Consider the following 11490-nt stretch of genomic DNA (forward strand, 5'->3'; position numbering starts at 1 on the left):
TATTTTCATTTTTGGTATATTTATTTATTATTAGTGTATTTAGAATTGTTTCAGCTAATTAGGGAATATTTATCTACCCGAACTCAAGAAGTTAAGGATTATGCTTAGTTTATTTAATATTACTAACTTTTTTATTTAATATTTGAATCAAACGATTACTACTATGATGGTTTAAAAGGCTGATTTATGCGTTTATAGTTGTTGGTGTGCCAGCCAGAATTTGACTGTAAGGTCAATGGCAGATGGCATCTAGAATTCTAACTAATTTTTGCTTTGCTTATGTGAATGCTCAATGTTTGTTTATTCTCCACAAATGGCCGAAACAATGTACAGATCACAGAGAAGTGATGAAATACCTACAACAAATTATTATTTTGCTTACTTACTGTATTATTGCATGTTTATTTTTACTTGAAATGTTTTACATTAAATTTACCATTATCATAATGTAACCCATCGAACCACAGCAGTGAAGGCTCCTCTGTCCCTACATTTGCATTTTTCAATTTTTAAGTAGTATGTACACTGTAAAAATTTAATTTTTACATTCTTTACTGAAAAGATTGGAACATTAATTTTCTCTATGATTACTTATATTGATGTACACTTCACTTTTCAGTTATCACAGTTGTACATTATCCTAGTACAATTGGACAAATTTTAAAGTTATTCCTCACTCCAAAGACTTGCCATTTTTATAAAATGCATTCCAAATAATGCCTTAAATGCTTCCAAGTTAAACTAGCCAGCCACTAACCTAGGGTTTTGGTGCCAGTGGAGTTAAAGGTGTAGAGGGGAGCTGGCATCCCAGTCTAACTATAATATTTTTTGTAAAAGGTATCTGCTAAAGTTGCCAGCTGATGTCATGTCAGTAGTATACTGGCTTTTTCAGTAACTAGTAACCTTTTAATTATCTGCGTGTAAATTAACCTTAATGTTACTTCTTTTCCTTTTTCAAATCTTGGTATTTTCTTATCTTTTCAGCTACTACTTTTTGTAAAATACCATGTGGAGGTAATACTGTCTTGATAACTTCCACTAGTGCTCTTTTAACTGCCATAATCAAGATGTCTGGTCAAATTATTTGAGCCAATGATATCAGTCATCAGATTAGGTAATCATATGGTAAATTGTGTTTTAGGCTGAAAACATTTTGCCACAAGAAACTGTAAGGTCATCAATTCTTTAACAGATCTGTCTTCATCACAATAACATGATTAATTTTGTGGCATTATTTTGTATTTAAAGGTATTTGTTGTTGGCCATACAACCCAGTCACATATTTAATGGGATCCACCTTACACTCACCAAAGTGACACTTGGACAATGGAATAGTTCTATTTATGGCTTTTGCAATGCTTAAATCTTGCCCAATCAATGATGTTCAAAAAGGCTTATAGAATACATAAAGGAGGGTAAGCATTTGTCTTCAGGGATTTGTGAGTACATAAGTGGGGAGATGAACATACTAAAAGCCCTCATCTGCCCTTGGTGTAACATAGTGGAGGGGGGGGGGAGGAGGGTGATTAGGTGTGGCAAAATTCAAGTTCAAAAATAATAATGGTTTATGTGGTTGCTTATGGCCATTGGAAAATCCCTTTTCAATGTGAGAATAGAGGATAGTATGAGAACTTATCATAAATATGTTTCAACATTTACTTATTCAACAAGTATTTTGTTCAGCTGTTTTAGAATACTAGCTCTCTTCATTATTTTTTGACTGTTGGTGAGTGATATGCTATCTCTAGTCTACACTTGTATTTTTCATTCCTATTGATACCTGAGTAGTGAAACATTGACTAATTAATTTTTACTATTATTTCAAAAACTTGAGCCTTTGTTTTAGATATTTTTTAATAAACCCAATTAGTCTTCCTGTTGTAGACAATTATTAAACATTGTAATGAATGTATATGTATTAAATTTTTAACTAAATTACAGTTTTTATTTTGTAATATTTTTTTAGGTTCAACTGTTGGACCTGCTTCTGATGCTGCTTTAACAGCTTTGGCTGCTGAAGCAGGGTTAATTGATTCTCCAACTGATTTGAATTCTAGAAAAAAAGACTCTGAAGACAATGGTAGTTATTTAAACAAGGAAGTTACTGAAACATCTGATGTAATGGATCTTGCAAAGGAATTACAGCAGTTAAAAGAGGATTCAAGAGACTTGCCTGATTTGGAATCTGTTAGATGCGATTCTGAAATAGAACCCAAGATGGTTGCCAATTCTGGCCCGCCCTGTAAGTTTAACAAAGTTTTGTTCCCTAATGTTCTTTTATGATGGTTAAACATAATAGACAAAAAAACGTTATTATAGGACTAGGCCTCTTGAGAATAACAAAAATGTAGCAATAAAATAGAAAATGTACCTAGCTGAAAGACTACATTAATAAAAATAAATTAGTAGAAACATTATCTACAGTAGAAAAAAAATGAATCAATTCCTAAGTATTTACAATGTACACCCATATGTACAGACCACACATAATGTAATTATATATATATATAAAGTTAAGTGTTATCAGATTCGAAAACTCAAAAAAAAAAGAATAAGGGGCAAATAATGACACTCTTAGTTGCAATTGAAACTGCTTTATTTATCTCAGTCAAAGACTCCTGGTAATGGCTCCATCTCTAGGTTACCTGCTGCTAGGGGTTGGTTGGCTGCAGCTGCAGGTGGATTGTTAAAGTTCTAAATGTCATCGTTTAGAACTGCTGCTCTCACTATTCCATGAAAAAAATTTTTTTCTTCAGACTAAAAATTGTTCTGGTATCCAAAGGTCCTGGGTTTCAGCACCAGTTAAGTGTTATTGGGTTCGAAAACTCAAAAAAAAGGAATAAGAGACAAGTAATGTACTCTCGGTTGCAACTGAAACACCTCTCCCTTCATCTCAGTGCTTCTCTATATACATCATTCAATCAGCTGATCACCTCAACTCAGCAGACATCGAAGTAACTGCTGACTCAGGCCTTAATCCCCCCCCCACCAGTTTATGAACAATCCTCGTAAACTAATACTGTATAATATAATAACATAGAATAAAAAAACAATAAAAGAAAATATTTACAATAAAATTCTATACTCATATCATCATAGTAAAAACTAACAAGCTCCCCAAAGTAAATGCTATATATATAATTTAAACCTAAAAATAACTTCATACAAAACATCAATTATGTTTTGTCTTCCGTCAAAACAGCCCTGATGAAGCCCTGCAACGTGGGGTGAAACGTTGGCTCAATTAAAATAGTTATTACTATTTGAGTTTTATTTGACCACACTTGGACCATATTCCATTCATTGATACACACGGTCAATCAGCAATCTTCCAGTACAAAACATAAATAAGCTAAAATGAAAAAAAACAAAAACAATATTTACAAGTCACAAAAAATTGAAAAAAAAAAAAATAGAATAAAGAACTAAATTTTCTGTAATATAATCTGGTGGTGGCTGGCAATATAAGAACACTCCAGTTACTATATTGTCATTGCTGGAAGTTTTGTCTCTTCAATATGGACAGTTCTCCTCTTTTTAGGTTCTTTGATACTTTCTGCAGTGGCAATATTGTGTTCCCTAATAATTATCACCCTGAATAGACCTTTGTATCATTGGATATCGTACATCTGGGATTGTCGAATTCTCTGCCTCTGTCTGATGTGATGTGCTCTGAAACTTTGTAGAATTGGAACCAAAATTGGTGAGCTGTCAACACTGCTTCCGACGACTTGTCCTGCACCTGGTGTGCCATCACCCCCTTATTGAAGATATCAATCATTGTTGTCCATTTATATTCTCTCTATGTGAAAGTATCGATCTGCAGTTCTTTGAGCAGTGCATTTGCAGTAGGTGTCTCCCTTTTGGTGAGTTTCTCTCATGTTTCATGAGTAGACAAACTTCACAATTTCCTACAACCTCTGTGATTGTCTTCTTCATCCCCACCAAAAGTACTCTCCCTTTAATGCGTTTAGGGTCTCTCTATGGTCACCTATTTTTGCCGTTCATCTTCCTGAAGGATTTCCACCATCTGCTTGCAATGGATTAACCTCCTATCCATCCCTATTTGTCTCAAGACAATCAATCGGCTACCACATTTTCTTTTCCAGGTCTATATACTATGTCCATATTATATTGTGTGAAGAGCTCCTTCCAATGCATAATTCTAGCCAAAGACTCCTTCAACTTTTCCACCCATTGCAGAGGCCTGTGGTCAGTATCCTATACCTTCTGCCAGACACAAAGGGTCTATGTGTATTCCCACTATAGTATCAGTACTCCCATGAGCTCTCATTCCAGCACGCTGTATCTTGTCTCCCTCTCTGTCAGGCGCCTACTGGCATATGCCACTGGGCAATCTCCTCCTTCACTCTTCTGAGACAACATCGCTCCCAGCTTGTACTCACTCATGTCTCATATTGATAGTGATATTGAATTGCCGATTAAAGTCCAGGAACACAAGCACTGGCTCCTGCTGCAGCTTCTCCATGCACTGCCTAATATTGTCTTCCATCATCAAAAAAAATAATGAAGAAAATGAAATAATAAAAATTAACTTTCCAAGAAATACACAATTTAATAAAATTAAAATATAAACAAATGAAAGGAATTGTTATGTTGTTACACAAAATAAGGGAATGAATTGTGAAGTTAAAAAAAAAATTTGGATATATATGTACAAACTAAAAAACAAAAAAGGCTTAGTTGGATTTTGTAATACTCTTAATCCCACTTAATAACCTGAACATTTGTTTATCTATCAGAGATATGATTTTTCCTTCTCTTTCCATACATAATTTAATGTTGATTAGGTAGAAAGTCATGGTCCAACTATACCTGCAAGGATTAAATTTTTCTAAGTGACTAAGTAACAACTAATAACAGTTTGAAATTGAAGACCTCAGGCTTGATTGAGCACCTGCTTATTTAGGCATGAAACTTAGGTTAGGAGGGAGAATTACCTGATTGTGAATTCTACTTGAAAAGTACAGATTTTAGAAAAACCCAGAAACTCCATCGTCAGCAAATGCCTGAGCGAATATCCCAGCATCCTCAAGCATTCTTAATAATAAAGTCCATAACTTGGCACCATTGCAACGGTGAGGTGCAACTCCCTGAGGGCATCCTGACACTGCACCTGCGCCTATAGTCTGGTGCCGTCTTCTGAAACAACAATTATTCTATTATTAAGAACAAATCTGACCCAACTATCACATAGGGGCAAAAATGTCTAATAAGGCTTTACAGACTGCCTCAGGTCTTGTTTTGTTAAATGCAAAAGTCTTCTACATTGAAAAGTCCTAAGGCAGACTCTTCATGTGTTAAGGCATTTTCGAACCTCTCTACCAAGGTGTGCAGGGCAGTCTCAGTAGATTTTCCATGGAGATATGCATGTTAATTTGGATGAAGGGGATTGATTGGTAACACCTTGCTTGTAAGGAAAATGCCACCAATTTCTCCAGAATCTTAAACAGAAAGAAGGATAAATTTATAGGTCCTAAAGTAGACACTTTTAGTGTTTTGCCAGGTGACCCTCTTAAGTTTCAATCACAAAAACTAAATTAATTACGAAAACTAAATCCACAATCGTAATCAGAACATTATAAAAACTAAAATACTATTATATCCCAAAATTCACGTATAAAGATAGCTGAAAATCACATTGCTTAGAATGCACTTGTTTCATTTAATTATGAGACAGACTGAAACCAATTTACTGGTTAGATTTTAGATGAAAATTTGTCAAATTGCAACAACTACAACTACAAAATCATATTGAAATATGAAATAAACAATAAATTAAATGAGAGCACAAGGACAAGGGTTGGTACTAATTGGGTCACTTAATTAAAATAAATACTATATATATGGTTCACATACTTATCTTAGTAGCACAGTATCGGAATGAGAAAAATTGGACCCATTTCTGTAAAACTAACAAGTTTTCTATTAGTGGAAACATTTAATCCAAACAATAGAATATTCTTTATAACTATATTTGTGGAATAAATTAAACTGTTGTTTCCTACTGGTTCTGTATATAAAACTTTATATCAACCTATCTCATACTTAAAAATACTCAGGAAAATGATAAAAAGAAACCTTTTAAAATTTCAATGTATCAAATTTTTGTTGCATGTATTAAAATAATTTGTGATATTTAAACTATTAATTGATTTAAACTATCTATTGATAGTTAAACTAGTTTTTCAATGGCAATAAATCAAGCAACTTTCTTGTAACAATATTTAAATTTCAAATATTATAATTTCCTCAATTTTGAAATTGGGATGATTATATTTCAAAACCTGTTTAAATGGTTTTTGGATATATATGATACCAAAAACTTGATTTCCTTTTAGGTATTCCTCATACTACAGATCAGCTCCCTGATATGGTTGGTTCACCCCCACCAGATACTGCTGATATTTTAGCCAATTCATTACTAATGGATGCTAGTTCAATTGCTGATGAAGGTGATGGTGGTATGTATACTAAAAGTGAAGATACAGGTTACAATAAAAATGAGGAACCTAATAGCACTAAAAGTGAAAATCCAATCTTCTCAAGAACGGATGTGTCATATTGTTCATCAAGATCAGATGATGCTTTCTCATCTTCGCAAAAGGATAAGGTAAGAAGTGGATGAATTCAAGTTGAGTATTAGCAACATTTTGATAAAACATATTTTTTCCTCAACTAAAGTGTTGATATAGGGTTTAATGAAAGATAGAATGGAAATTGTGCTAACTTTTTAATTCCTAAATTAAAATTGGTTACTTATCTTTAGCAAGCTTTATTTTAAAAATAATTTTGAAACATGTTGCGGATTTTGCCAGAACCAGATACCAATCCTTCCATGATAAACTTCCTAACCAACCAAACCCATTTGTTTCTAACCTGGCTTTTCCTTTATCTTATAATCCTAGGTGTTTGAAAAGAAGATGGCCACGAGATCTTCTCTAGAAATGTTATTTGAGTTCTATGAATGGGTAGATTCTCCACATATCTGTATCATATCACTATATCACCTACAGGAAATTTACTTATGTATATTTCCAATACAGTTTTAAATATCAATATATAAATTAAGTTTAAAAGTTTAGTGAAAACTGTTATTTGTTTTTCAACGTTTCATTGTATAGTTTAGCTTCAATTAAGTGAGAAACAAAAAATGAAGTAAGTTTGGATGCTAAAAAAAAATGCAAGTATTCTTTTTTTATTTAAATGAACCATAACTTTAGTGTGCAAACCTAGTTGCTTGCCTTGACTCAAAACATTTCTTCTTCGTTCCTCTTATTATTCCCTACCTATTGACCCACCGATCCACATTAAAATTCTATCATCTGTTTTTTATTGGAAAGCTGGAAGTATGGTAGAGCCAACTATGCTCCAACTCTCCTTTAAAGTATAGGGGAAGAAAGTTGAATCCCTCCTTAGAACCACTTTGTCGATTTTGATGATATTTGGTGCACATATTATCGACTTGCTGAAAGTTTTATTGGAAGTAATCAGCTCCATTGCATTGTGGGAGGGGAAAAAGGGAGTACAACCTTGGTATGTTCGAGGCATATATTAGCCCTTGTTTGGAGAAGGTTCAATTACCTTCCTACCTTATCAGTTATATTAAGAACACTTTTTAAAGAAACATTATGTAATAATTAATGTTTTTAATTTTTTTAAAATATCAGAATTGGTTCAACTTTTTTTATTAATACTTGAAACAAATGCATTTAAATAACAAATCAAAAATTTTGAAAGCTGTATTTAGTGTTAAGATTCATATCTGAATTTCATGACTCATCATTTAATCCAAAATTACCTGGATGATTTAGATATTTAAAATCTGGGCTGGGGTATACCATTACATTTGTATGGTCTGATTCATGCAGCTCTAGTATAAATAGTGAATTATATTTTATTAATTTTCTCTATAACTTTGTTTCTGTTCCACAAAATCATGAAGGATTCTCTAATTTTGTAATAACAATTATTTTATGCATAATTTAAATTTGTTTTCAGGACATTCTTGGGGAAACAACTGAGGGATTGACTACTCTTGCTACTGCTGATGGCCTTACTACTTTGGCCACTGCAGCTTTAACCACAAACATGTTTCCCCAATTACCTTCAAAAGATGAAGAAAAAATGGATTGTGATAAAGATTCCCCTCCATCTTCTCCTAGAAACACTTTGAACAATGAAGATGAATTATCCAAGCTTATTCATCCAGAAATTAAACCTGAAATAAAACACCTAAAACCTGCTTGCAGTGATAAAAATGAGGTATGTAATGAATAACCCATAAATATTTGCTCGTTATTTTAAGGTTTACTGGTTCCGAAAATTCTTACTAATAATTAATGGCTTATGGATTTTTGAAATGATACGTTTTACTTTCTTTTACCCATTAGTGAAATATAGTGTAAAGGAAAGTATTGTTGAATCTGAATCATTCAATGGATATATATGTTTCAAGGTCAAGTTCAAATAACTAAATCTTGCAAAATACTATACATCTGTATGTTAGAAACCTAACTCATAAAGAGAAAGTTGTATGGAGCTGAAATTATTTATTTAATATGCCTGGGATGTTATGAAATTTTTTTGCTAAAATGAACTTACTGAAAGTACCACTGTCATTTTTATTCAATATACTCTCAAAAGAGACTGAGTAAAATGACTCTGATTCTTAAAGTTTGGAAGGTTGAACTTTTGTAATCAATTGATGCCAGAAAGCATTTATATTATCATGATATGTTTCATGTAGATCACAAACTTCCCTTACCGCTTTAAGATTTTGGTTTAAAAAAAAAAAAATTAGTTAAATCAAGCAAAATTGAAAATGTAGCTAAAATTGGAAAACGGTGTGAAGGATGTCCTGGTCCTGTACCACCACTCTCCAGTCCCTTAGTTTAAGTAAGGCTCTGTATCTTTGGTAATATAGTACTTCCATCTATTATCCATCTACCTTTATTTTGTCAGTGGTTTTCTTCTAGGATGTGTCTTGGATTATCATTCATGTTCATCTGAGCATCATGTCCAGCACAGCTATGTCAATTAATCTTTATAAGTTTGAATGATATTGTTTACTATAACTATACTATAGTTACTATATTATAAAATAGATGTAATCATTTGTCATTATGAACCAAACTGGAAATTTTGGATAGTATTGCTAATTAAAAATGTTTCACTTTTAGTTCTTAGACTTTATTTTTCTTCTGTTATAGGCTTTAGCAAATGCCAGAACTCCTGGTTTACCTGCAGCACCTTCATCTATAAAAATATCCAAATCACCTGAGGGAGCTCATATTAGTTGGGCACCTCCTTTAAGTGAAGGTGGAGCTATTACTGCCTACTCAGTTTGCCTAGCAGTCCGAAATACAGCTCCGTCATCAGTAAGTTATTTTTGTAAGATATCAATACTACTTTTTATTGAGACTATCATAATTAATTTTTAAATATGTTCATAGTTGGGGTTTGTTCGTGTCTATTTGGGACCAAAGACACAGGCTATTATTCCAAATTCGGCACTTGAAGAAGCTAGAATAGATACCTCCACAAAGCCTGCTATTATATTTAGAATAGCTGCTAGAAACCAGCTAGGTTTTGGACCAGCCACACAAGTGAGGTGGTTACAAGGTGAGATGAGAAATACTTTTGTTTATTACCTATAGTATGTTAACTAGGAAATTAATGTTGTTAATTAGTAGATTTTAACTTATGAAATCAAATGCATTATTTTATTTTCCATGTTGCTGTAGCCAACTGAATTTTCTAACATTTTTAATATTAATGGTATTTGATTTGAACATTTGCTTTTTGTTTCGTCTAAGAATATTTTAAGTTGCTGAAAATATTAGTATTATGTGATCATATTTACTTATATCACTTACGTTGGATAATTAATAAAAAAAATTTCTTATGGGAGGTGCTAAGAGCTAAGAACCTTCGAAGAAACCTGGTTGTAGCCATTAAGTCTATATACTAAAACCCAATAAGAATTTTCTGGCTAAATGGACAGGAGTATAGGTATTTTAACTCAGCTAGGGAGTCAAATATAGACTAAGCTCCTTGTTATTCATATCACACATGGCCAAATAGCTGTAATCTGCAAAAGGTGAACTGATTAGATGTTCTTAGGAAGTAGAAATTACTTCCCATGGTGGTCCAGCATTGTACACTACCAGGTTAGCAATACTGTAATTGGGAAGTAAGAAGTTGTTAGGAATGTGAAACTCCACATCTGTAACTCAGTATTCAGTGTACTTGTGGAGTGACAATTACAAAAATAAGGTTTCTCAGAAGGATTATTTGAAGAACTAGAAGGGACTGCACAAAATGAGAATCAAAAAGGAAGGACTAGGACTCCTCTTAATGGGAGAGGTCCTTAAAGCTTGTCAGCTGAAGTGGTTTGGTTATGTCATCAGAATGAAGGAACACCTAGACCAAGACCCGCTGAAAACCATAGAACTATACTTCTGACGATAGAAGACTGAAATCTGTGAACCGTTTATGCAAGAGCAGTGGTAAAAATCTCTACCAAGTCTGGAAGATGGCAATAAACCAAGAGGAGTCCTGGCCTGATGCTCACCTTTGCTAATATGGCACTACAGTGTGAAACAAAAAAAGTGATTAGATGGAGCACAGAGAATTTTTTCTTTATTTTGAATAGATATCTAGCAGGGCCTAATCACATTAATCAGGGTCACTTAGTAGATAAATACTTAATAATCTGATGCTTGCTCATAACTACTAGATATTTTTCTTGTAATCTAGTATCTACTTCATTTTAACTGTTACAACAATTACGACTGCTTATAACATTATAATAGTTATAACTGCTTATAACATTATATAATATGTATGCATATTAACTGTTTGTCTTAAATGAAGGAGGAGTGAGAAAGATGGGTAATGAGAGGATCATTACATAATAACATAAATGAGTGACTCATTTATGTTATTTTTCTAATTTTTTATTTCATTGACATGTTTATTTTCAAAAATTTTATGTTTCTTAGTAATCTAAAATACTATTATTAGTAAATCATAAAACTAAAATAATTGGTGTCATGACAAAATCATTTCTTCAGAGGAAAACAAACCTCAGAATTAGTCTTTTTTTCTACAATTAGTATAACTGTGATCAAATCATTTATCATCTGAAAAGTAATTATCAACAACAATATAAAGAGAAGGGCTTATCTTAAAAATCTTTCATAACAACTTGTAAAGGAGCATGTAAAAATAAGATTGGAAGGACTTCATACGAACATTGAAAAAAAAAAAAACTTAAGCTTACAGAAGAAGAGTAGCAAGAAAGAAAAATCTCAGGAACCTCATAAAAAATATGTAAATTAACAAAACAAAATGAGAATTTTCTATTTTACAAAGAAAACATGTATAGTTCATTTGTTTAAGTTTGAGAATAATTGAATTTTATCATGTAAATAATTTTGTGATTTTAAACCTTTAAATATTCCT

The 11490-nt window shown here is 32.5% G+C and overlaps 1 protein-coding gene across 2 annotated transcripts in view; it reads left to right on the forward strand.

The window, feature by feature from the left end:
• Window positions 1–11490, forward strand: part of Hcf (Host cell factor) — a 49222-nt gene that overhangs the window by 36938 nt on the left and 794 nt on the right. For both annotated transcript variants that reach the window (XM_014427533.3, XM_024360219.2), the window contains exons 15-19: window positions 1967–2242; window positions 6363–6634; window positions 8023–8286; window positions 9234–9401; window positions 9477–9645. In XM_014427533.3, coding sequence (XP_014283019.1) covers window positions 1967–2242; window positions 6363–6634; window positions 8023–8286; window positions 9234–9401; window positions 9477–9645 — 1149 coding nt within the window. The remainder of the gene's footprint in view (window positions 1–1966; window positions 2243–6362; window positions 6635–8022; window positions 8287–9233; window positions 9402–9476; window positions 9646–11490) is intronic.

The sequence above is a fragment of the Halyomorpha halys genome, unplaced genomic scaffold (assembly GCF_000696795.3).
Source record: "Halyomorpha halys isolate HHAL.00 unplaced genomic scaffold, Hhal_1.1 Scaffold654.1, whole genome shotgun sequence".
NCBI lineage: Eukaryota > Metazoa > Arthropoda > Insecta > Hemiptera > Pentatomidae > Halyomorpha > Halyomorpha halys.